Source organism: Strongylocentrotus purpuratus, unplaced genomic scaffold (genome assembly GCF_000002235.5).
Source record: "Strongylocentrotus purpuratus isolate Spur 01 unplaced genomic scaffold, Spur_5.0 spur5_scaffold_13, whole genome shotgun sequence".
Taxonomy (NCBI): Eukaryota; Metazoa; Echinodermata; class Echinoidea; order Camarodonta; family Strongylocentrotidae; genus Strongylocentrotus; species Strongylocentrotus purpuratus.
The window spans coordinates 23612737-23640723 of record NW_022145598.1 but is presented as its reverse complement, the minus strand read 5'-3'; the positions used below and the strand labels follow the sequence as shown (position 1 = coordinate 23640723).

Below are 27987 nucleotides of genomic sequence, written 5' to 3'. Positions count from 1 at the left end.
CGTGAATTCAGGTTAAAGATTTGGAATAACATTAGTTATCACACTTGAGGAGTAGCTTCGGTTATTTGACCCTGCATTGTATCGTGTATAACCACAGTAAAACAAAAAAGAACAGCAACAAGAACAAAATCCACCTAAGATTAAAAGTGATCAACGCACACCTGCGCCATATACTTCTGACTACACAGATTTTTTTTGTTGCGTTCTCTCCTGAAAATAACACTTAGAATACAAAATCAAAATACAACACTCATCTTGGAAAGTTCAGAAAAAGGAAGAACATCTCGCGACTACACAACAAGCTGAGCACCGTAGCGATCGCTGCTACTCCTTCGCGTACCTCTACTAACCGTTGACATATCGGGACTACCCGGTACGTAGATCTGGTTCAGTTTTCGCGCGGTATCAGCGAAAAGAATTTTCTTGGCTGTGTCGTCCGTTCGGAAAGTCGCGTACGGATTTTCAACCGCCCTCTGCCGCTCGCCATATACACCAATGATTGAAGCGTCGTCTGCTAAAAACGCACCGTTGTCGTACGTCTCTGACTCCTCGACCCGCTGGATTCCGTTGCTGCGGACACTTCGACGCCCGTCACGATCTAGTACGATGTTGGGTGAGTAGCTATTGCCAGCAGTCGAGTGACGAGCGGCGTTGCGGAGACGCACTGCCTTTACTTCTTCCTTCTTGGCCTTCGCTCTCGGGCTGCCATGACAAAAGTAGATATATTAAGTAAATATAATCATGTGTGTCAAAGAAGAACCATTAAAGGGGCTGTAGCATGACGAAACTATGTGTTTTTCCCGTGCCCTGTCTTTAACAGTGAGCATAATTTTTTTTTTTTTTTTTTTTTTTTTTTTTGGGGGGGGGGGGGGGGGGGCCTCGTAAATTTTAAAAAATTGCACCCCCTTCCCCCACTTCGGGCGCCAGGGGGGGGGGGAATCTCAATGAAAAGGTAAAATTAATGTTTTTTTCCCAGGGGGCAGGGCCCCCCGGCTCCCCCCCCCCCCTGGGTCCGCCACTGGAGGAGGGGATAAGGGTACGTTATGACCCCAAGGTTAAGAATCAGTGACGTCGATTATCCAACTTACCTGATAACGACGAGGCAGATGACGAAGACAACGATTAGAAGAAATAGGATGATCCCTCCTAGGAGAAATCCGATGGCCACTGGCGAGTATCATAAAAGAGAGAATTTAGTAACTAGGAGATCATGTAATTATTCATCTTAAAAATGTGATGTTACTGACATTACACACAAATATGCACTGATTTGTTCAAATACAGGTCTTGTCATTCATCAAGATCTGGGCCCCGCCTTATGTGCCTCGTTGTGATTGATACCGATGGTAAATAAGTTTGGAATATTCCCAACGGTCATGACACGGGGCCCATCTATAACGGATCCGTTAGGTGGTCCAATTAAAGGCATCGTTTAACTATGTTAAATCTGAGATGCATGGCCCTACGTGCTATCAGTGTCTGTGCTATGGCCGTGTAATATTAAAGCCCTAACAAAAATTGCCATACTCATTTTCCCCAATTGACAGTAGTGTTATAAAAGCCGTTAGGGAAACGAAAAATTAAATTTCGATTTCCAATCATAAATATCTTGATAATCAGACAGGCGACCGGCTTGTAAAAGTCATGGGATTCCTGACTGATTACCTAAATGTTTATAATTATGATTGCAGCGTGTGCTAAATCCAGGATTTAGTTTCAGAATCTGAGGCAATGTTACCGAGTCACTTCAAGGAATGTAAATAACACAAGTCATTCCCATAAACGTCTATTATGGAGAGGTTGAAGAACCCGATGCTTTTTTTAAATTTCTCCTTCTTAATAAATAAGTTGACCCAGCAGTATCCTGACATGTCATTGTGTTAGATATTCCCATGTGAATTTCGAAGCTCTTTTTGGTCATAAGTTTATGACAAAATAAAGAGACAAATAGCTATTTCCTCCCAGGAATATCCAGGTTTATTTCATTTTCACATTCTTGGCCCTCTCTGTCTGATACTGTCGTCCTATCATCGAAAACTTATATTATCCCTATAATGTGGGGTTGTTTAGCTGTATGGTTAGTACTCAAATGAAGACACATAGAGAAACATCAGAGTGAAGTTGCAATCCAGCATGACTGGTTATATTGTGTATAGAAGAGCCCATACACCACAGTGTACATTAACTGTGTGTATGTGTGTATAGCAAGTAGCATTGAGTCAATGTATAAGATCACATATTACATCCCCCTTACAGAAAAATAAACTGAGTCCATAATGTCCAAACTTGAAGTATCCAAAGATGAAGTCCTATCAATAAGTCAGTTTTTCTGGCTTCTTGATTACCCGGCCACTGCGGGTGGTCTGCTGGTGGTTGGGGATTGGGACAGGGTTTGGGCCAGGGTTTGGGGCAGGGGTTGGGGCAGGAGAACCTCTGATGTCGGGCGTTGGATCAAGCGTCATCTCTTCGCGTGTATGAGGATCGGGTGTCTTGGTTACCTCCTCATCATGATGGATACGCCTGGGCTCAATATCAGCGAGGTGTTGCCGGTTTCTGCGTAGCACCCTTCCATTAGGCGTCTCGACGAGATATGACCTAGGCTCATGGCATTGCTCACGAACAGTAGCTGTTATCCAGTGACGTGATGTCTGGTCTTGGACTCTAACAAGCTGCCCAGGTGAGAGTGGTGCTAGGTCATGGGCTGATTTGTCGTGATGATACTTCTGGCTCTGCTGTCGAAGCTGCATACGATGGTTAACATCATCACGACCAGGGGAGTTGTTGCGGATTCGAGTTGGTAAGTTGTCCTTCATCTTCCTCCCGTAAAGAAGCTCAGCTGGGCTTGGAATGCGGCTGTCAATTGGAGTGGCACGGATACATAGTAGAGCCATGTTGGGGTCGATACCACTCACTTTAGCTTTCTTGAGCGTATTCTTGACAGTTTGAATCATTCGCTCAATGAAGCCATTTGACCTGGGGTAGTGGGGAGAGGATGTAACATGGCTGAATCCCCACTGTGTAGCAAAGTCTCTGTATGTTGAGGAGTCAAAATGTCTTCCGTTGTCGCTAACGATTCCTTCTGGAACTCCTTGTTCTGCGAACACCTGACGGGTCGCATTGACTACTGCAGCACTGGTACACTCTTGAGGCATTTTCCGGATGAAAGGGAATTTCGAGAAGTAATCTGCAATGATGAGATAATTGTTCCCTTCAAAGTGAAATAAGTCTGTACCTAAGACTTGCCAGGATCGTGTAGGTATCTCGTGCTGGAGAAGAGTCTCATGGGGCTGCGAGGGCTTGTACTCTTGGCAGACTGAGCAGCCTTTCACCAGGACCTCGATATCGTCATTGATTGATTCCCAGTACACAGAAGCCTTAGCCCGAAGTCGTGTCTTCTCGATACCTTGATGACCTTCGTGAAGCTTGCTCAGTATGTACTCCCTCATGGAGTGTGGAATAAGGATTCGTTCACCATTCAGGATCAGACCATCCTCAACTGCAAGTTGATCTCGAAAGGCCCAGTATCTCTGCAGCTGTCGTGGGAGCTCACGTCTCTTCTCTGGCCACCCTTTCACAATCACCTTCTGTAGTGCTGCAAACTCTGCATTCTTGGCTGTTTCCTCCTTCAACTGACTCAAACAGTCTGGAGCAAACTGTACAAAGTTGATTTGCAGGTCAAGGTGGATGTGTTCTGGAGGACCAAGAGGACGTCTGGATAGGCAGTCAGCTACTGGTACATCCTTACCAGGCTTGTAGACAATTGTCAGCTTGTATGGCTGTAGACGAAGGAGCATACGCTGGAGTCTAGGTGGAGCCGCTGCCAGGTGCTTATGCTGGATCATCTCCAGGGGCTTGTGGTCCGTCTCAACTATGAAACTTTTCCCGTACAGGAAGATGTGGAATCGTTCACAGCCGAAGACCACTGCAAGCAGCTCTCGCTCTATGTTGGCGTACCTCGTCTCTGCATCACTGAGGGCCTTTGATGCTTTAGGGAATTTAATCACCTAAATAAAAGAAATAGAAATAGATTTCTTTCCTACCTTGTCTCGTAGAAACACCTGTTGAGTACAGATACTTGGAACATATATTATATCACAAGTAGTAGTTCAAATATTGCACAGCACCCGTAGAAAGAATATGTAAGACCATGTACAAAGTAATGACGCTTCTTCGCGAATTAAGTAAAGAAGAAGAAACTTATAATCTCTATAAAGTAATAAGGCCTCAGAACCGAGTAGAGAAACAAGCGAAGAAATAGGACAAGAATTAAGATGAAGCTGAATTAGCTTTGCTGTTGATCGATCGACTCTCTAGAATAGGTGTGCTCTATATGAACAGCTCAGGAGAAGTGATCAAAATAGGTGTGGCAAATAAAGCAAGCAAGTGTAATGTCCCTGTACAGTATAAGCTATACCAGTACATTAGGTGGTTGCACATCCCAACCCATAGGGTATGGAATGTGCTTGCCAGAGTAAGTATTTGTGGCACTCTAGTAATGCAACAGGTGTCACTAAAGAAATGAGTGACAATGGAATAAAAGGCTAGACTTCAAGCCACACAATAAAGACAAGACAATAATATTTACAAATGCAAAGTTCTTCAAAGGTCAAGTCACTACAGTAGCTCCCCTCTAGATTTGTTGTCGAATGAAAAGTAGCAACAAATCGATGAGGAAATATAGACCTACATGCATGTTGACTTGAAAATACGAAAATATGGTAATACTGTTGAAACACAGTAAATTTAACATGCTTCACCCGACTTCGAAAAAATCCACGAACCTCACTGGCCATCTAACTTGACGACCAGACCTGGTCTTTCGAATCTCAGGAGTGTTCTGCTTCAGTGCAGGATCCAATGCTAACGGTGCAGGATCCAGTGCTAACGGAGCAGGATCCAGTGCTAACGGAGCAGGATCCAGTGCTAAGTCTGCGGAGTTGGATTGCCGAGGGACTTGGATAGGTGGATCTTGACCCTTCCTAGATTGAGCAGGGAGATCTTGCTCCATGAAAGTTGGTTTAAGTCTCTCAACACTGACAGTTTCACGTTTACCATTGTAATCAATAGTAAAAAACTTGTCAGAGCGTTGAAGGACTCGAAAAGGCCCCCTGTAAGGAGGTTGAAGGGGCCCCTTGACTGCATCAACCCTCAAAAAGACGTGGGATGAGGAATGCAACTCTGGGTGTACCTGTGTAGGGGTAGCTCGTTGTTTGCGAGTAGGGGTGGGATGTAATTCACGCATCAGTCTCTTCAGTCTGTGGGCGTAATTAGCTGGATCGCCAGCAGAGTCAGTCTGTGAAGGAGACACAAATTGGGCCGGTAGCATGACCGTAGTACCAAAAACGAGTTCTGCTGCGGAACATCCCAGATCAGACTTGATAGCTGTACGTATACCCAGCAATACCAAGGGAAGGACCTCAGTCCAACGGACTGTGTTATGCGCCTTGAGAGAGGCTTTGAGTTGCCTGTGAAAACGCTCAACAAGCCCATTGGCTGCTGGATGGTATGCTGTTGTGCGAATGCGTTTAGTGCCAAGAAGATTAGTGAGAGCAAGGAAGAGTGCTGACTCAAATTGTCTACCCCTGTCTGTAGTAAGAGTAGTTGGAGCACCAAACACCGCTACCCATCTGGCCACAAAAGTACGTGCTACAGTATCCGCAGTGATATCTGGGATAGGTATAGCTTCTGGCCATCTGGTGTAACGATCCACACAAGTAAGAAGGTACGTGTTACCCTCTGAAGTAGGAAGTGGGCCTACAAGATCGATGTGCACATGAGAGAAACGCGCATCAGGTGAGGTAAAAGTGCCAAGTGGAACTTTTGTGTGTTTATGCACCTTGCATCTCTGGCATTCAAGACATGTTCTGGCCCATTTCCTGATATCATGATTAATACCAGGCCAAACGAAACGTTCCGTGATGAGCTTTTGAGTGGCCCTGATCCCAGGATGGGATAGTCCGTGGAGGGCGTCAAAAATAGCTCGTCTGTGTTTGACTGGAACAAGGGGTCTAGCAACACCTGTCGAAACATCACATAGCATGGTAGTAAGAGAACCAGGAAGCGATATAGACTTGAGCTGAAGCGAGGAGTCCTGTACCTCACTATCATCCTCTTGATCTTTCGCAATGGCTGCAAAATCTATGACCGAGGATGAATCAACTCTGTCGATACACAGACGGGAGAGAGCGTCTGCTGCTGTGTTCTCCCTTCCTGCTATGTGGTGTATCTCAGATGTGTATTGGGATATGAAATCAAGCTGGCGGATTTCACGAGGTGAGTGTCGGTCAGGCTTTGAATTCAAAGCATGGGTGAGAGGTTTGTGATCTGTGTAGATGGTAAATGTGCGACCTTCAAGTAGATGTCGAAAGTGCTTTACACCGAGGTAGGCTGCTAACAGTTCCCGACCGAAAGTGCTGTACTTAGTCTCGGCAGGCTGTAGTCTCTTAGAAAAGAAAGCCAACGGTTGCCAAATACCATCTACCAGCTGTTGGATAGTTCCCCCAACTCCCACATCAGATGCATCAACCAACAGGCATAGAGGAACATCAATTCTAGGATGAACTAAAACTGCAGCGTTAGCTAACTGATCTTTAGCCTGATTGAAAGCAGAAAGTTCTTGTTCACCTAGGGTGATTGGTTGGTTCTTCTTCAATCTATTTTTCAACAGATCCGTGAGAGGCTGGAGTACTTCTGCACACCGCGGAATGAACCGTCTGTAGAAATTGATCAGCCCGAGGAACTCTCGTAGTTTGGTAAGTGATGTAGGTATCGGAAAATCACGGATGATCTTCACCTTGTCACTAAGTGGCTGTATTCCTTCCGAGTCAACTTTATGCCCTAGAAAGGACAGTAAAGGTACTCCGAACTGACACTTAGCGGGGTTGAGAATGATTCCATACTCTTGCAGGCGGTCAAAGAGTAAACGGAGATGTGTCTCGTGTTCGTCTTTGGTAGTACTAGCTACAAGAATATCGTCTAGATAAACATAGACGAAAGGAAGACCGCGAGTGACATCATCCATCAATCTTTGGAATGTCTGAGCTGCATTGCGAAGGCCAAACGGCATCCTAACAAACTCGAATAATCCAAAAGGGGTGGTTATAGCTGTCTTGTGGATATCACTAGGCTCGACTGGGATCTGATGATATGCCCTGATGAGATCAATCTTGGAAAAGATTGTCTTGCCACTAAGTGACGCAGAGAAATCTTGCAAATGAGGAATAGGGTATCTATCAGGAATAGTACGAGCATTAAGCATGCGATAATCTCCACAAGGTCGCCAGTCCCCTGGTGTCTTCTTCGGAACCATGTGCAAGGGACTTGACCAGTTGCTATCAGATTGTCTGATAATGCCGAGTTCAAGCATGTGTTCAAACTCTGCCTTGGCAATCTGCTGCCGATCTGGAGCAAGCCGACGAGGGCGAGCTGAAGCAGGTGGGCCTCGAGTTTGGATATGGTGGGTGGTTGTATGCTTGACTTCTGAGTGCTTGTACACTGGCCGGGTGATGTCAGGATACTCACGAAGAAGGGAGTGGAAACGCTCCGAAGTATCTTGCTTGACATACACCGGGCTAATGATGCCTGTGTATGTACCGACTCCCTGTACTGTAAGAGTGGTGGTGGTGTCTATCAGCCGTCGATGTTTGATGTCGACTAATAGTCCATAGTTATCAAGGAAATCGGCTCCCAAGATAGGTGTAGGTATGTCCGTGACAACAAAAATCCAACGAAAAACTCGCCGCAACCCAAGATCAAGAGTGAAAGATCTCTGGCCAAAAGTCTTAATGGGTGACTTGTTAACAGCTTGAAGTTGGATATTTGTTGCACTTACCATTGCCGATTTTCCTAACATGGATTGAGGGAAAATACTAACTTCGGCCCCAGTATCAACAAGAAAACGCGTGCCTGATTGTTTATCATGAACAAAGAAAAGGCGACTGGGTTGAATGGAATTAGTCGCCGCTATTCCTTGGCGGGCCCGTTTCCCTGGACATATCCAGGGCGGCTTTGTCCTGCTGAGTATGAACAAGGACCTATGCACTTCTGGGCTCGTTTGCCATGCTTCCAGTGGTACCAACATTCAGCCCCAGCATGTTGTTGATGCCGACTCGGGCTACGGGAAGCTGATTGGCGAGGGCCGGAATTCTTCGGGCCTCGCTGTCGACTGCGACTTCTGCGGTCCTCATGTATAGAACAAGTCAAGGCTTGCACCTGAGCAGCCAGTTGAGCAACCTGGGTAGAAAGTCGATGTACTTCACCAGAGTCATTGGGAGTAGCGCAAGCGTAAATCTGCGCTGGCACTTCTTTAGGTAAGACATGAGAAATAGTAGGCGGACCAGCAACTTCAACAATTTTGTCGGCTAATGCCGCTAGCGCAACCAAGCTGACATCATCGCTTGTGGAAGCGAGAATCAACTGTACATTGGTTGGCAGGCGTTGCAAAAATAATTGCTTAAGTATACTAGTTTCCAAAGTATTAGAGCCTAATAATTGTTGCATTCTCCTAAGGAGTTGGGAGGGCGACCTATCGCCTAACTCTTCACTCGTCAGCAATTTGTTCAGACGCTTTTGCTCAGAGACAGAAGTTCGCTTAACCAGTGCTGCTTTTAGTATCTTGTACGGCTCTGTTTGGGGAGGGGCAATTAAAATATCGCGCACCTCTAGAGCTACCTCTGGTTGTAATGAGGCGACAACATAAGCAAACTTTGTAGACTCAACTGAGACACCTCTAGTTTGAAACTGAGCCTCAACCTGAGCAAACCAAATATCAGGATCATGTGCCCAAAATGGTGGAAGCTTTAAACTAACATATGAGACTTGAGGGGATGGCTCAGAAGCCTCACTAGGTAATACATTGCTATCAGTATCAGGCATGATAATGACGATGACAAGGTAGATTAGATCAACAGAAGAAAAAAAATCTGGATCACGTCGGGGTCACCAGTTTAGGGAATTTAATCACCTAAATAAAAGAAATAGAAATAGATTTCTTTCCTACCTTGTCTCGTAGAAACACCTGTTGAGTACAGATACTTGGAACATATATTATATCACAAGTAGTAGTTCAAATATTGCACAGCACCCGTAGAAAGAATATGTAAGACCATGTACAAAGTAATGACGCTTCTTCGCGAATTAAGTAAAGAAGAAGAAACTTATAATCTCTATAAAGTAATAAGGCCTCAGAACCGAGTAGAGAAACAAGCGAAGAAATAGGACAAGAATTAAGATGAAGCTGAATTAGCTTTGCTGTTGATCGATCGACTCTCTAGAATAGGTGTGCTCTATATGAACAGCTCAGGAGAAGTGATCAAAATAGGTGTGGCAAATAAAGCAAGCAAGTGTAATGTCCCTGTACAGTATAAGCTATACCAGTACATTAGGTGGTTGCACATCCCAACCCATAGGGTATGGAATGTGCTTGCCAGAGTAAGTATTTGTGGCACTCTAGTAATGCAACAGGTGTCACTAAAGAAATGAGTGACAATGGAATAAAAGGCTAGACTTCAAGCCACACAATAAAGACAAGACAATAATATTTACAAATGCAAAGTTCTTCAAAGGTCAAGTAACTACAATGCAAACGCGATACCCTTTCCATCCTGCAGTAGAGTCGCTCCCAAGCCCTGCAGAGAAGCATCTACCTGCAGTACCGTAGGCTTGTTAACATCGAAATACGCCCGAGTTGCCTTCAATGATTTACGTGACATACCTTGTCACGTAAATCATTGAAGGCAGACTGGTGCGTTGGAGTCCATTGGAAATTTAGCGTCCTGCTTCAAAAGACCACGTAGGCTTGCAGTCTGGGCTGAAAGATTTGGTATGAATGGGCTAAGGTAGGTTATCATACCAAGAAACTCACGAAGCTGGGTCTTGTTCTCAGGTGGAGACATTGACTTGATTGCCTCGACCTTGTGAGGATCCGGATGGACGCCATCTGCATCGTAGATCATACCGAAGAAGGAAATCTGGTTGACCTTTATGCTGCACTTGCCACTGTTGAACTGCAGACCGTACTTCACAGCTTTGGACATGAGGTGGTGCAGATTCTGATCGTGCTCTGCTTCACTCTTGCCGAACACAACAATATCGTCAGCGATCCCTATTGTGCCGGGGCAACCTTCGAGGATTTCGTCCATTCGCTGCTGGAATACATCCTGAGACATTGCTAGACCGAAAGGCATCCTGAGATATCTGTACCGTCCAAAGGGACTGTTGAAGGTAGTCAGAAGTGAACTGTCATGGTCGAGCTTGATAGACCAATAACCGTTCTTGGCATCGAGTTTGCTGAAGTGTCGAGCACCTGATAGCTTGTGTATCACCTCATCTGTCGTGATAGTGCGATAATGGCAACGTCGAATAGCTCGGTTGAGATCCTTGGGATCCAAGCAGACCCGGAGTTTGCCATTACCTTCCATGTCATCAAACTCACGCTTCAGTTCATCTCGTAGGTGGATTGGGCACCGTCTAGGAGCATGGACAACAGGCTGAACGTCTGGATCAAGAACAATATGATATTCTCCTGGGAAGTTGCCAATTTTGTCAAACTGGTCTGGATACTGCCTTACTAGGTCATCAGTAGAGCTTATCTGTGCTGAATGCTTGATCTCGTTGATGCGTGTGTGTAGAGTAAGCAGCTTCAGTTTCAAGCCTGTGTCACATCCGATAATCGCTGGACCCCTGGACTCTACGATGTAGAATGTAGCATAGAGCCAAGTTGAGTTGTTGAAACGACAGGGCAGTCTCACTGAACCGTAGTGCATCACTGGTGTTTCGTTGTAAGCGAACAGCCGTGCACTTGAATTATGCACTGATTGAGGGTGAGGAACTCCATCCTTAGTGAGATGGCCAGGATACATCCCACGAAACATCCGAAGAGGAAGTGTGTTGCCCTCCGCACCGGAGTCAACCTTCGAACGCAGTTTCATTATGGTTCTCTCATCCCGTCTTACTTCCACGTACGCTATTGTTAGGTCGTCCCTGTCATCCACCTCTACAGCACTGATACCTGACACAATAATTCGATTAAATGACAGGACATCCACTGCGTCATTCAGTAGTGGGACCGCTGCTGCTGCCTCAATATTGTCGGTGCTGTGGATGGAGTGCACCTGCTTGCCTCCACGATGTGGCGTAGCGCATTTAGCTTTCTGCTTCCACTTCTGGGTACTTGAAGCTGGAGATCTCCCAGACCACTGTGTACTTGGAGCTGGAGACCGACAAACACTCCTCCAGTGATTCAACTTTCCACATCTGTTACACTTGGTGCCATAAGCCGGACATGCTTCCCGTGGACTGCGAGCATGATTACCACCACAATTAGGACACTTGTTACTAGTGTTAGTCTTCCGACGAACTACATCAATCGATGCAGGCTGAATATGTGTCTGTACTTGCGCTAGTTGAGCCATGTGCATCTGCGATGCTTCAAATGTTCTACTCAGCTCAAGCATCTGTGTAAGAGTGAGGGACTTGCTCTTCCCTAGAAGATCTTTCTGGAGCTCAGGATATCTAGTGCCTGTGATGAACTGCTCAATGATGCGTTCTTGGAGCTCAGTGTCATCACGAAATTCACAGTCATATGCCTGCAGCTTCAGGCGCGAGATATAATCATCTGCACTTTCCCTCTCTTTCTGCACATATTTCTGAAGGTATAGCCTAGCTACACGGAAATTTGCCCTTGGCCTCAGTTGTGTCTCGAACTTCTCCCAAACAACAGTTGGATTCTTCTTATCTTCACCTTCCAGACCCCACGAGTTGTAAAGCTTGATACCCGTGGCACCAGTGAACAAAAGAACATGATCCACTTGCTTACCAATCGCAACATTCTTGACTGAGAAGTATAAGTCACATTGCTGATGAAAAATCTTAACAGCATTGGCTCTGTCGGGGTCTTCCCAATTCATGCGGGGTGTAAATGATTCATTCATAGTTCATATCAGCTACTCAAACTCCAATAGTAATGCAAATATCAATGCACATTTTACTTACAGTAAAACCATCATATGGGACTGTAGAAAGGAGCACCTGTTGATCCCATGACAGTGTGTCAGTAAAGATGGCCTCCAAAATCCCTCCAAAATGATGCAAAGTTCACAAATATTGTCCAGTAGGTTCTATATCGCTGCCACCATATAATGTGGGGTTGTTTAGCTGTATGGTTAGTACTCAAATGAAGACACATAGAGAAACATCAGAGTGAAGTTGCAATCCAGCATGACTGGTTATATTGTGTATAGAATAGCCCATACACCACAGTGTACATTAACTGTGTGTATGTGTGTATAGCATGTAGCATTGAGTCAATGTATAAGATCACATATTACAATCCCATCTCTTTAATACAGAGTTGCGGATGATAAAAGATCGGAATCTACTCTGCAGTAATGCCTACGATGTCTCAACCTTCAGTTAAGAACTAAATCATGCATACCTCTTATAAATTTGATGCATTTTCTTGTAACTTGTATATAAAGTAAGGTGGACAGCTAAACTCATGGCTTTCGTTGATTACTTTTTAGATGTGAGCTTTGATGATGTAATATTCTCAAGAAACATCGATTGGGACAAATCTATTTTCACATACATACACCATTCCAAAAATTGGTGGGGGTATGAATAATTTAGTTGATAACTGTAAATCAGATGTCACTTTACTTGGCGGCCAAGGCCATCTGCCCCCCTGCAACCCCACTTTAGGGGTAACACCCTCCGTCGTAGAGGGTATCGTGGGTGTGGCTTGAGTGCTACCGTCTGGTGGTCCTGTGGTATCTACCTCCTCGACTGACGTCATCGTGCCAGCAGTACCGGTGGACTCCTGGAAGAAAAAAACAAGTTATATTGAGATCAAAGAATCGCACACTAGCTCGCCACATTCTAAAACCTGGATTATGTAATACTAGGAGGTTTAAACAAAACCTAAATAATCAGTGGCGGGTCCTGGATTGTCTTTCGGTGAGGGGGGACACAGGTCATCATGTCTTGGGTGTGCCGTTGCCGCTTTGCCGACAATATAACGTGAGAATAAGTAGACTCATAATGCCCTCATACATTCTATTCATAGCTCTGTGTGTTTCTCAGTATCCGTAATTGTTCCCTTCAGTTTGTCATACAATAATTGTAGGTCTTCTGTTTGCATATTTGTCATTTCTTTATCATGAACATCATGTGATGAACCATGCCGAAGTAAAAAAAATAAAATAATAATGAATAGACTGTTAAGTTAGTGAGAACACCTGTCAAACAATCAATCAGGTAATCAACCAGGCAATCAACCAGCAATCAATCAATGGCCTATGTAGTCCATAATCTGGTAATCTCTACCACCGCGATCTCCCTCTATACTTGCTGAAAGCCGAAGGTGACGTACGTATTCCTCGAATTTCTGCGTACGCACGGCTGGGCGTACCATCGATGCGTATATACGTTTTCGTAGATCACACCATCTTCGGCTTGCAACAGGTAAAGGATGGGAAAGATCGCAATTGCGAAATGAATCAACATATCGTCCAGATTCTGGACTATGGGTTATGCAAATAATTATGCTGTAAGACTTACATATGCTGTTGTATCTGTACTGACGTCCAGGGTGATATCCGTTTCTTCAGTAGCTTTTGTCGTTGTTGGCGGTACTTCTGTGTATTTGGAAGATAAACCTAAACCATTAGGCCAACGATTGTAAATAAACCCTTGATCAATTAAATGAATATCAAAGCCACGGGTCTAATATGTCTTTCAAATATAAAGAGAGAACGAGGGCAGATCGGAATTGTTAAAAGGGGGCTTTACCATGATTATGGACAATGAATTTACGATGCAAACTGATATCAAAGGAAGATAAGAATGGCAAATGTGGATCAATGCATTGAGTGTCATGTACCACGACACTTCCATAGATAATCATATTATGGAACATAAACGTCATCATGGTTGACTTCATTAACCTGTCTGAACAATAGGCGTCGTCATCCAGGGATTCGTGGGTGAAACGACCGACGTCGACAACGGGCTCGTTGACAATTATATTTTTCATCTAAAGAAGATAAGAAAACACTTTTAGAATTATAGGTAGTTTCCTAAATGCACCTGTAGTTATTGTATCCACCGTCGTTGTTTTGAATGTTACAGTGATATCTGTCGTTGTTTCTAAACCCTGTGTTGTTGCAACCATATCTGTTGTTATGCTGGCTTCTGTCGTTGTGACACTATTTGGAGTTGTAGTTCTTTGAATATCTGTTGTAGTTATTATAGGAAATGTCGTTGGATCTGTTGATGTGGTTGGAACAGCGGCAGTGGTCTCATCCGTAGTGAACGGTGTGGTTGTTTCTGTCGCTGTGGTCCCATCCGTAGTCAACGATGTTGGTGTTCCCGTCGTTGTGGTCCCATCTGTAGTGATCAGTGTGGTTGTTTCTGTCGTTGTGGTCCCATCTGTAGTGAGCGATGTTGGTGTTTCCATCGTTGTGGTCCCATCTGTAGTGAAGGATGTTGCTGTTTCCGCCGTTGTGGAAGCATCTGTAATTTGTGTTGTAAAGAAACCTGTCGTAGACGCATCCTCTGTTGTCGGCCCTGCTGTTGAGGGGCCGATTGTGGTTGGAATAACGGTCGGACCTGCATGCGATTCGGAACATGATTCACAAGAAATTTAATCTCACATAGTTTGAGTACGCACAGTCTAGAAAGGCGCCCTCTATATGTTTGATATGCAGATGGATACGATGAAGGCAACATTCAAAGCGATTGTGTGCAGACGGAGATGATTATGTGAAGCAAGAATGAGCGACGATGAGCAGTGAACAGTACGAATATGCCTTGCGAAAGAGCGACGTGATTGACAGTTTCGAACGAGAAAAGGGAAAATATCTCATGCATAGCCTACAGTGGCGAAAGGTGTCAACAGTAACAGCATAGACATGCATGACGAAGACGATGATGATGATAATGATGATCATGAGACGCTGAGAATGATGATGATAATGATGATGACACGCCGGCTTTAAACAGTCAAACGACGCAAATGACAGACGTCAGGCCAACATAAACTAGAATGGATGCAAGAGAGCATCTGGTTATACTTTGCGAAATGATTGAGCAACAAAAAGTTGAGGAAATTAAGCAAGCAAATCGGCACATTCTCGTAAATTGCATCCAGCCAAAATGTCGCAGTTTAAATAAAAATGAAAGGGCAATAGAACTAATTTTAACTACTGTTATATACACTTCTTTTATTAGAGAAAAAGAAGCATAACAATCGTAACATATTTTTCTTCATATCATAACACATGTCATTGTTATATTACATTTTACAGAATGTATAATCCAAATCCAAGTAAAAGATTATAGTATCATCATGTGCTTCTGTTTGTTATCGTTGAGTTAATCTTTTGAAAGCATCGTGACTGAGTCCTTTCAGATGTTCAAAAATATAGCTACTTATTTTCTGATTGTAAATGTTGCAGTCATAGAGAAACATTATCGCATTTCATTGTTAAATAGGGCATTTAATTATGAAGATACAGAACAAGTGCGGGACTAGAAATTAAAATGTTTTTCTTTTTGTTGCCAAAAGTATGGGTACGAGCTAAGCGTTTAAGAAATATCATCCCTGCTTAAGATTTTACGATTTAATTGCTTGAATCTTTTTTCAATTGTACTTTTTTAGGCGGTTGTGTGGTAGAATTATTTCATCGGCGACAAAAAAAAATCAATATTTTTGTCACTGTATGTCTTTGATTCTTCCCATTTCCTTCATAAAAACTGGCCTATTTTTCCAGAAATTCGTTGATAACATACCTAAGCACACGGGCGTATCAGCATTCCAATCAACCAACGGTGATCCGTCCACACTGAGACACTGAACGCTTTGATTCCCGGTCAGATTGTATCCCTCCGCGCAGTCAAAGGTAACCGACGCTCCATAACGGAACCAGTCCCCCTGTCGCGTTCCATACTCTGGTTCTCCTGGGTCATCACAAAATCCCAGCGTAGCTATGCAAAATAATAAAGGTATATTGTCATTTAAAGGTACTTGGTTGAAACTAGGTGTCACTTTGTAAATAGTGAGAAAAAAATAATTTCCACACAGTAGTTATTGACAGTCACTATGAACATAACGGACAAAGGAGAGGACAAAATATACAGTTCCTCATTCTACCCTCAACAATTGCTTTGGTAGACAAAGTAACATCCCTTCACTGCTATTATGTAAAAATGTGTAGAACAGGTGAAGACTGATATCATCTTTGCACTATCACAAGATATAGCGATTTGTCACAATTATCCGAGCAGGCAAACAACAAGCCAAACAGTAGCATTTAAAGGATGTTACACTACATATTATTTCAATATTTACAGAAAAAATACAAATAAGAGGGTGAAATTATATTATAGCTGTGTTAAATTTATTTGAATGATGCAGTGATACATTTGAAAGCAAATGTTCTATAAAAAGTATTTTTTTTTTTTTAATTCCGACTGCTGTGCAACAGTTAGTCTCCGGTATTGAGTCGACAGTGCTCGGACAATAGCAACAAGCCTATACTTTTAAGTATAACATTTAAACATAAGCTACCGTACGCCACTTTCCATTGATTTACAAAAATGTACGTACTGTTAAAGACTGAAATCCGCCTGTTCCCGCCGCATCGCTCCAACGTGTTTCCCGAGCAGATGTACTGACACTCCGAGTCGTCATACGTTCCTTGCGCGTCGTAACGCGTGTCCGAGTCTGCGCAGTAACACTCGCTTGCGTACTCCACACCAGCGAACGGAAAGTTCTGATTCCTACAGAAGCCGAGACAAGCATCTATGGTCATGCCAACGGGATCGTCGAAGGATGCGCCCTGGAAGAGGCGCTCGAAGGAATCACCGAAGCAGCCGATGTAACCGGGTTCTGTTGGGGGTATATAAGTGAGATTTAAAACAACACAAAACACGATCACAATGACTGTGAAAAAATCAAAGCCTATTGTATTGTCTAAAGACAAAGTGCTTGAATTACGTAATATGTCGTCGTCATATTCGCTCATTCAAATTTTTCTCTGTATAAATCAAGACGAGGATACTACAAAATATCCTCGGACAAACTCACTTACACGTATATGAATTGCCGTACGTTGATTTTTCAAAAGTCTTTGCGGTCGCGTCAAAATAGAAAAGGGAAAACAACAAGAAGATGAAAAGTCTTTGAAAGGTTACCTCAAAGGTATTTATGTATTTCTTCTTCTTCTTTTTCTCCTCCTTCTTCTTCTCCTCCTTCTTCTCATTTTCCTTTTTTATCTCACCAATTTTACTCTGTATAAATCAAGACGAGGGTACTACATAATATCCTCGGACATCCATTGCTACGAGGTCAGTATTCTCCACTAACCAATTTCCTAACTTCATCACTGGACACATCCAGGCGCGTACGCAGGAGAAAACACCCCCCTTTTGATTTTAAACCCCCCCCCCCCTTGAAAAAAATCCTGCGTACGCCACTGGACACATCTATACGACAAAACCAAACACTAACCTTGATTATAACCGTAACCTCGAACGTGATTGCAACGCTATTAAAAATGAACCCAAATATAGCTTTGGCAAAATAAAGCATGGAGTAATGGTCGCCGGACATGTCGGAGCAGATGTCGGGTCACAATGAAAAATAACCCACCTCTATGACAATGTCTTCAGGGACGTCATTCATTAAAAATGGTATTCTGTTCACTCCTGTTATCGACATTGTTTTCGAAATTAAAATGCCACAATATAAACTCAAGAGTAAGTATTTTATAAGAGACCAAATTGAAATCGCTTAAAACACCCCGAAGGAGATGCTGTGGATCATATTAGTAGAACAGAACTTGCGTTGTTTCACACTCAGGGTCGAAAGTTTCGCGGTAATTACATATTTCTTTCGTTTATCTTTAAAAAGAAGGGTTCGGCGCCCGCTGCGACATGTAAGACCGTAGATCAGCCTAGTAGGCTAGGAATATTGTGTCATTTTTTAGGTAAACGTCAAACAAATTGCAATAGAATTTTTTTCACCGGAATGCATTTCAGTAAGGTCCCCAAAATGACATACTAAAAGTCCAAAAAAATCCAAGTAGTGGAAGTGTGCCTAATTTGCATAAATCCAAAATGGCCGCTTTTTCGAAGATTTTCACCGATATCGAGTTGCATTTCTTATCATAGGTAATTGTTTTGGCACTTTAAAGCACACATTTCACATTTATATGAATGTAATATGGTGTATATATCATATACAGAAGTACATCTTGTTTAATTGTGCATCGCAGCATTCATAAATCCAAAATGGCCGCCAATATACTAAGATTTACACATAGGTTTTGTCATATGTTTCAACTTGTAGAGCTGTTGTGGCACTAATAGAGTTGGAAAAGTAATCTGCTGTACATTTGTAATCAACTAAAATACCCATATGCTACATGTACATCACACACCTCAAACAAACCCCTTCGCACACTCACACCCACACCCACACCCACACCCACACCCACACAGTCTAACATGTAATTTATGTTCAGTTTATCCCCTTTGCAGATTATATTATTTCATTATGCATGCACTAGACTATAACTAGACTGTATTAAATAAAAACAAAAATAAAATATTCAGAAAACTAGCCCTTATGAGTATCCGACAAACACAAGAGCTGTTGGTAGGGCTACATGTACATGTATGTATAGGGGAGAGGCTTTACCTAGCCGCATGGTCGTTGGATTGGTTAGAAGTTATTCACAGTGCAACAGTTTACTTTAGAGAGGTGAGAAACTTTCTCGATAGCTACAAAGGCAAGCCTACACACGTGCCTACAGCAATATGACGGGGGCTGTAGTTGCTGTAGCAGGGATTGACATGGACATAAACCATTTCAGAGGAACACATTATGAGTCTGATAAACGGTAAATTTAGCTATTTTATTAGATTTAGGCCAGCTATAGCCGTAGAAGATGTAAGGACTAAGGATTGCTCCAATGCTAGCGCTGGCCGGCCGGCTAGCGATGGCGCTAGCTTCATGGCCTTATTAGTCTTAGCGGCGGCATTGGATAGCCCTGTTGGGCCCTTCAAATGTGTTTGACAGAAAAGTATGGTGGATTTGAGATCTAGATCAGAGGGTCTTGGCTAGGCTGCCTTACTAATATTTCAGTGTCAGTTGGTCAAGCCCCAAAACAATTATGTGAGCATCGTTCCTCTCCCATACACTCTCCCATACGTTTTGTGTATAATTTTAAGAATATTATTATTCTAGTCAATTGTCAGAAAGAATTTAGTGTCACTGAATCGCTCTTGTGATTTTTTTAGTTTCTGCATAAATGACCAATATATTGTGTTACTATCTGTTTCAATTGTATGCAGGTCCCAACTGTAGAATAGACATGTTACATCTATATAGAATAGAAACCCTCATTTCAACTTGGGACATCCTTCAAATAGAAATGCAGGATAGGAGTCACCCTTCAACTGTAGAAGTCAAGCTTCCACCAGAGCAGTATTAGATACCGTTCAACTAGATAGAATGGACATTATTACTCCAAATGAATAAAGGACAATATACACCATCTAACTGTAGAATAGATACCTGCCAAGTTTAGAATAGGCACACTCCTCCAGAGCCCCGTTCAACAATGGAGTATAGACTTTTTCCAAGTGTACAGTATTCACAGCTGAAGTTTTATTGATCTTAACTGTATATATTTAGATGTCATATCATTTGCCTTATATTAAGCATTTACACCATGGAGTGCTGTTGTTTTTGCAATAAATCATTGAGTGATGGAGGGCCTACAGTTGAGCTAGGAGCTAAAGGCAGTGATGGAGTGAATCGTGCAAGCGAACAACGTGAAAGCAATATAAATGTACATCCTGGACAAGTTGTACATGTGAAATGCCGTCGAAACTACTGTGAACCAAATAGAATCGCAAAGGAGGTAGCATCAAAACATGTTAAAGTTGAAAAAGAACGTATAGGACTTCGTTCACTCCAACCACCCTTCGATTTCAGAAAGCACTGTATATTCTGTGGACAACCTGCTAAGTATGATGGGAAAAGGCGAGGATTTGACGTTTTCCCTGTCAGAACCAAAGAATTCCAGGACTCTGTTACACAGATATGCATACAAAGAAATGATACTTGGTCCCAAATTGTGTCTGGAAGACTTGCATCTATCAATGATCTTCCCGCAGCTGATGCTATATACCATAAACAATGCATGGTGAACTTTAAAACTGACAAACAAATACCAAAGGTATACTCTGTGAGCACAAGCACTTCCAAAAAGGCTAAAACTGGCCGACCTAAAGAGGAGGTGAAATTGACTGCATTCTTAAAAGTAGTTGAGTTCCTGGAGGAAAATGATGAGGAACAAACAACAGTAGTTGATCTCGTTACTAAGATGCAACAGTATTTACTGGATACAGATCACGAGGCCTACAGTGTGGTATACATGAAAAACAAAATACAGGGGCACTTTGGTGAGAGAATCGTTATAACTGAACTGAACGGAAAGCATGATGTAGTTACATTTTGTAGCACAGTTAGTGCTATTCTGTATGAATTCCACAAGCAGCCAAAGGACAACACACCAGAGCAGGAGAAAATGAGGATTATAAAGACTGCTGCCTCGCTCATAAAGAATGACGTCAAGTTAAAGAAAATTGCAAGTGACGTTTACCCAACTCCTGCTGAAATGTCGTCTACCACTGCTGCACTTGCATTTCTCCCTGATTCCCTGCAATTGCTATTAAGGAACATGTTTGTTGGCAAAAAGGTAGATGTGAAACTGGCGTCTATTGGGCAAGCCATAATGCACGCAATACGGCCAAGGGTTCTCCTTGCTCCTCTCCAGCTTGGACTTGGAATACAAATGCATCATCAATTCTCGTCTCGCTTTCTGATCGACACACTGCATGCGCAATGCTTCTCCTGCTCTTATCAAGAGGTTAAGAAATATGAAAGAAGTGCAGCAGTTTCTCAAGGAACTGAACTACCAGGCTATGAACCAGGAGAGTGCATTCAGTATATTGCAGACAATGTCGACCATAATATCGACACTCTTGATGGATCAGGTACTTTCCACGGAATGGGCATCATAGCTACCAAAACCCCAGGGACAAAGTGCTGTAAGCCTGTACCTAGAGAAACGGTAACCGCTGAGGACATCGCTGCTGTTGGACGCATCAACATTGAATATTTCAAAGCATCTACAACTGTACAACCTCTGGTCTACCAGCCGATTGTGAATTGGGGAACAGAAGATCCAACATCAAACCTTGATGTGTTGTGGAAGACATCTTTACTCCTGCGGTCCCCAAGGCCTTCTTGGTCCGGAACGATGCAGATGGTAAACAAGGGCAACTACCCTGGACAGTCATCTGTTATGTTTCTCCCCATGATTGACATGAATCCTAGTGATCCATCTTGTGTCTACTCCACTCTGCGTTTTGTCTGTGCCCATGCTAAACAGTATAATACTACACCTGTTCTGACTTTTGATCAGCCGCTTTGGTGGAAGGCACTCACAATAATCAGGAGCCAGCCAAGTGACAGTGACTTGAAGCAGATCGTTCTGAGACTTGGAGGATTGCACACTGAAATGAGCTTCCTGGGAAGTATAGGGCATTTGATGACGGGCTCAGGACTCCAGGAACTTCTTGAAGTAGTGTATGCCAGCAACTCGGTGAGCCATATGCTGGGTGGAAAAGCAATTTCTAGAGCTGTGCGGGGCCATTTCCTCGTTGATGCTGCGCTAAATACCATGCTGATAGCAGACTTGTATAACGTACAACTGCCAACTAACGAGGAGAAACCTCCGGAAGTTCCTAGTGAGCAGGATCAACACCCAGGTGTTCCATGTGGAGTAGCTAACTTCGGGGAGCAGCCCACTGGAGTTCCCTCTGGAACAACTACCAACGACCAGCAACTTCCTGATCTTCATTGTGATGTAGCAATTGAAGAAGAGCAGATTCCTGAAACCAATTGTGATGCAGCACATGTAGAACAGCAACCTCCAGAAGAGGTGCATGGAGTAGCACGTGGGGGAGACCATTCTTCTGAAGTTCAGTTTCCTTGTGGCACAGACGTAAATGAACCTGCAACAGATACCATGAAGGAACAAGATATCAAAGAAACAGATTTGGGAGAAGCACAAAAACTGTATGATAGGCTCTTGTCTGCCACAGCATTGGTGGGTGAAATTTGTTCCTCTGAAGTCATTGACCAAATTCTTAGGCAAATAAAGGCCAAGAAGGAGACCTTGACCACGCGAACAGCAGTTCTCTGGTTGCAGTATATGGACATGATAGACATTTTGCGCAAGTTTATCAAAGCTGAGAGAACAGGAAACTGGGAGCTTCATCTGCAGGCTATCCATGACATGCTACCATATTTTGCCGCTTCTGGACACATCCTGTATGCTAAATCTGCCTATGTCTACTTGCAAATGATGCGTGAACTACCACACACACACCCTGAAGTCTACATGAGATTCCGAGAAGGGTATCACGTAGTAAGGAGAAGTGATCGCTACTGGGCAGGACTGTCTACCGATCTCATCATAGAACAGGTGTTAATGAGAAGTTTAAAGACAAGTGGTGGTCTTACAAGGGGCAGTGGTATGTCCGAAATCCAACGTACAGTTTGGCTTCTGTCAATGCCAATACGTGCAGAAGTAAACGCCGCAATGCAAGATCTTACTAATGCTTACCTCTTCACAAGTGAGCAACACAAAGATGTATCAAGTGCCAGACAGAGTAGGGATGTTAGCGACACGCTGGAAATACTGAACTACCTCAGCCAACGTAATCCATTCAGTCCAGACACTACTCTGCACAGTATAGCGAATGGAATGACTGCAGATGAAACTGTAAATGTAGACCAATCCAAAGACGTCGGTAACAAGATACTGAACTCCATGGCTGGAAAGAAAGTGGATGAACATTCATTCAAAAGAAGTGATCAAGCAGTGACATTAGGTGCAAGGACTGCTGTAAAGATCGGCGATGAATCTGTTCATGTAGACCCACAGCTCCTTTTCCAGAGACTGGTCATTGTCAGTAGGGAACGTGAAGATACTTTAGCATCAGTTTTCAGCTACGAGTTATGCAGTCACCCCCCTGCTCTGTTTGAATCATCATGTCTCCCCCTACAGGCCGACAAACCAGTCCTAGCAGATGCACTTTGGAAGGTGTTTGAACATGAGCTGACACGAGAGCAGACACTACCCAGTGGTGATGTTCATTATGTTTTGGATGGTGGTGCACTACTTCACCGTTTTCCTTGGCCACGTGAGAGCACTTTCAACAACATATGCCAGCTATATGTCAATTATGTCAGCAGCAAATATGGAAGGCCAACGGTTGTTTTTGATGGCTATCAAGGCGGTCCGTCAACCAAGGACGCAACACATCTTAGACGATCAGGAGGTTGTCAAGGCCTGACTGTCAACTTTGCAGAGGACATGGTAATCAAATCCAAGAAAGACGAATTTCTTGCAAATGAAGTTAACAAGCAACGCTTCATAAACCTACTCAGTTCCAAGCTCGAAATGCATGGTTGCACTGTATCTCATGCAAGAGGAGATGCAGATCTCTTAATTGTTACTACAGCGGTAGAAGCAGCTCAGTTTAAAGACACAGTTCTTGTCGGGGATGATACAGACCTTCTCATCTTGCTGATCTACCACGCTGATCTGAATGCAAAGGACGTCTTCTTTGCACCTGAGCCCAAGGCAAACTCCAAGAAGAATCGAACATGGAATATCAAAAAGCTGAAGGAAACTCTAGGAAGTAGTGTGTGTGGCAACATTCTTTCTGTCCATGCGCTTCTGGGCTGCGACACAACGTCTCGCATATTTGGACTAGGGAAAGGCGTAGCACTGAAGAAAATCATGAAGAATGACGACTTCTGTGAGCTTGCCAAGGCATTTAGTCAGCCAGCATCAGACCTGAAGGAGACCATTGTTACAGCTGGAGAGAAGGCACTTGTATGCCTGTATGGTGGTGACTCAACAGAAGATCTAGATTCTTTGAGGTACAGAAGATATTGCGTAAAGGTATCGTCAATGTCGTCTGCCTTAGAAGCAAAGACTTTGCCCCCAACTTCAGCAGCAGCAAAGTTCCATAGTCTGCGTGTGTACTATCAGATACTAGAATGGAAAGGAATGGCAGACAAACTGACACCGGTAGACTGGGGTTGGCAGGTCACGGATGGGAAGTATCTTCCAATACAAACTGATAAACCACCAGCACCCGCATCACTCCTTAAAGTCATCAGATGTGGATGCAAGAAAGACTGTGCAACCAAGAAATGCACGTGCCGGAAGTATGGCCTCCAATGTTCAACAGCCTGCACTGATTGTCGTGGCACTAGTTGCACCAACTCACCACCACCAGACCTAGAACTTGATGATACTACTGACCAGCGTGCCACATAAATGTATGTTTGTTGGAGACTTCCAATAAGAACTGAACTCAGATTTGTGAACCAATGTATGTTATAGCTACTCTGGAATGCATTGAAAGGTGAGAAACAAAACTAAATTGAATATGTATGTGTTTATGCAAACTAAAGAACCTAATTATGATATGTTTGAAATTTAAAAATATTTTTACAACATGAACAAGTGTTGTCGAAATTATTCTGATATTACATAGGACAAGAATTATAATTATAATCAATTCTCTAAAAAAATATAAAAAATGCCTGATTTGGCAGCCATTTTGAATTTATGCAAATTAGGACACTCAATTAGGCACCTGAAACTTTGCGCGAACATAAGCATTCTTGAAAATATCTTTTTAGACATTCAAAGTACACTAAAAGTATTTTTAAAGGTATGTAATGTGAAAATTTTGACCAAATCTAGGTGAAAACAGTAGAATTGGCGCCATTTTGGATTTATGCAAATTAGACACACTTCCACTACATGGATTTTTTTGGACTTTTAGTATGTCATTTTGGGGACCTTACTGAAATGCATTCCGGTGAAAAAAATTCTATTGCAATTTGTTTGACCTCAAAACACAATATTCCTAGCCTATAGGGATATGTGCTTCATGAAGTGGCGGATTTTAGGGGCACTACCAGCTAGTGCCCATTTTGGAAACCAATGTTCACCTTTTTTAAGTGGTACGGGTGGGATTGGGGCTTGACATTTGGGGAAGGGGGAATTGTGCCGCCCTAGGGGCATTTTACAAATAATGTTTGGTACTTACTTTGACAAATTATGCCTACATCTTGCTGATGTGTGCAGCGAGAGGCTGTCTCATCGAAAATGCAGTCGTTGAGGGAGCTTTCATCTGAAAGATGGATGATAACTTCAAATAATCAATGAGCTAGTACTAATCAGGGGCATATATGTGGGAGACAAGGGGCACGTGATACCCCCTCGATTTGTGTATAGGTAAACAATGCGAAAGGGAGTGATAGAGAGAGGAGAGAGAAAGGTGAAGAGGCAAGCAAGAAGAAAACAGTATTGACACAACCCCCAATCTCATGGCTTGGTTCTTTGGGGCTGGTTCATCCACTTATATTTCCGGCAAGCCCCCACCCCACGCCCCCAGGTCAACATTGAACTATCAATGGCTAAATCATAGTTGTGATTTCTTAAACTGTCATTTTTCTTTGTCAATACATAAGTCAGAAGTTGAATCAAAAGGCAAATCCAGAAACGAAACCACGACTGATGATGAAATAAAAATGATGACATCATACATAATTCAATTGTTTGTATATTCCGGTGCATATTTCTTTTCTTTTCTTCTCGTTTTTTTTCCTCCCATACTTGTAATTTTTCCTCAATTTTTTTAAATATTTATGCATTTCTGCACGTTTAAAAACGGGATATTTGCATGTTATCTGTTAAAAATATACTTTTGGTGGAATTATGGAATAAATAAAATGAAAATTAATTGAACATACTTCCATTGCAATCTGAGTTTGTGATGAGGATAGGTGCACTTCCTTGGCCGAACGGAGAATTGGAGGAGACGAATGAGTTGGCGCCTTGAAAGCCCAGCTCACGACAGACAACCTCTGTGTCTTTGATGTCCCATCCGATGCTACAGACAGTGCCCCACCCCTGGGCGGGGTCAGACACCTCCAAACGACCCTCGTTCGGGGAGGAGCCATCTACCAGACGGATATCTGTATGTGGTTAGGCGAAATAGAATTATGGAACAATTTTTACCACATGAGTTTAACTGCTGGTAAACCGTATGAAAGATGTTCGTTGAGAATTCCGTGTAATTCCTAGCAATTATGTTCATGCCACGAAACTACATTTTAAGTGCACGGTTATTATGATATAAATGATAACCAACTCCCCTTGAAAACCCCCATTGTTCTAAACCACTTGGTATCAGGATAAACAAAATATGTCTCTAGGTTTCAAAGATGAGCTATTTAATAATTCAAAGATATATATTATAAACAATACTTTCTCTTGAAGCGAACAACAGATTTACTCCCCTCGTGATCATGATGATAACTGCTATCGACTCAAGCATTCATACTTCTGGTGTATAGTTGGCCTCTGCATTTATCTGGATTATTTGATTTACCTTCATACTCTCAAGTTTTCGGTTATATGAATGTATTTTTTAATGTATTTCAGTTGTCGCATTTTATGTAAATCAATTATTGGTGATTCAATATTTGTATTTGATTTTTCAAAAGATGCAAAAACATCTGCTTTTTCCCTTAAACTCTATGAACCTCACTGGTGTATTTTGTATTACTCTTGGACTACATTGACAATGGTACATGTTTAGCTTTATACATCATTCATTGCAATTAACTTGATGAGATACACGTATTACTTCCGAATGGATAGATTGCGCGACGGCTTGAGAATCCAATACGGCACAAAAGCAATAAACAACATGACTAACAGATATATCTATATAGGACAAGGCTGTGCGGGCTAAGGGAGCAATTTATCGAATTATGATGTTTGTTTTCAATACTAAAGAGAGTCAATAAAGAGAGTGTTCAATTAGCTTTAGTGGTAGTAGTGGCGCCTTCTCCAAACTAATATACTAATGTAAATAGCATGACGACTGTATGACTTTGTTTGCCTGCTTTCAATATATAGGATTAGATGCGCTTTACGGATGTATTTAGCAAGCGTGGCTTATTATAGGGAAAGTGAGGAAAGAGGATGAAATGTCGGGCATTTCAGGGGTAGATTATTGCCAACAGGGTTGGTAAGAATGTGACGTAGTAAGAAAAGATAGCAAAATGCTCCACCTTGTAAATATCTTTTTATTGTCGGTGTCTCCGTTTTTATTCACTTTTATTGATAAATATAGCAATCAATTGCTGTCCTCCTACCACACAAACACACGCACACACACCACCACACACACTTTCACACACGCACGCACAAGAAGCCCACCCTTTGAATCTCTTTCTCCCCCATCAATGCTCATGCTTCATTCTTATTCTCCCCCCCCCCTCTCTCCCCCCCCCCCTCTCTCTCTCTCTCTCTCTCTCTCTCTCTCTCTCCTAGCTCCCTCTCTCTCTCCTTCTCTCTCTCTCTCTCTCTCTCTGTCTCTCCCTCTCTTTCTCTATGTATATACCATCCTCTTATAGCATCGCTTTCTCATTTAGCACCTGTACTTGTAAATGTTTTAGTCTTCCTCATTCAAATACTAACGCTTTTGCTGTACTAAATGGCCTGAATTCACAAGGGAGGTTTGACGCGTTTTGACACGTTTTATACCTAGGTTTATCTCAACCTTGGTCTGAAACGCATCGAAACGCGACTTATGACGCACATAAACCTAGGTTTGTCGACAAACCTCCTTTGTGAATTCGGGCCAATATGTCTCATCCTAAATCCCTCCACTTCCTCTTCGCCCCTACCTACTCTCTCTATTTTTACCAGATTACCTGCACGAATTGAATTGTTATCAAATCAAATCAAATCAATAGAATCCATAATGTTGGATTATTATCACTTTACAAGTAATGGCGACGGCTACCAT

General features: G+C 42.8%; 1 protein-coding gene across 1 annotated transcript; it reads right to left on the bottom strand.

The window, feature by feature from the left end:
• Window positions 1–11: 11 nt before the first annotated feature.
• On the bottom strand, window positions 12–27987 carry LOC105444869. The gene is made up of 9 exons (XM_030983639.1): window positions 27966–27987; window positions 25919–26143; window positions 25213–25296; window positions 16607–16888; window positions 15790–15984; window positions 13558–13634; window positions 12658–12817; window positions 1089–1167; window positions 12–702 (listed from the first exon to the last, which is right to left on the bottom strand). Exons 1-9 carry the CDS (start codon window positions 27985–27987, stop codon window positions 291–293), a joined length of 1536 nt encoding a protein of 511 aa, XP_030839499.1. The 3' UTR covers window positions 12–290.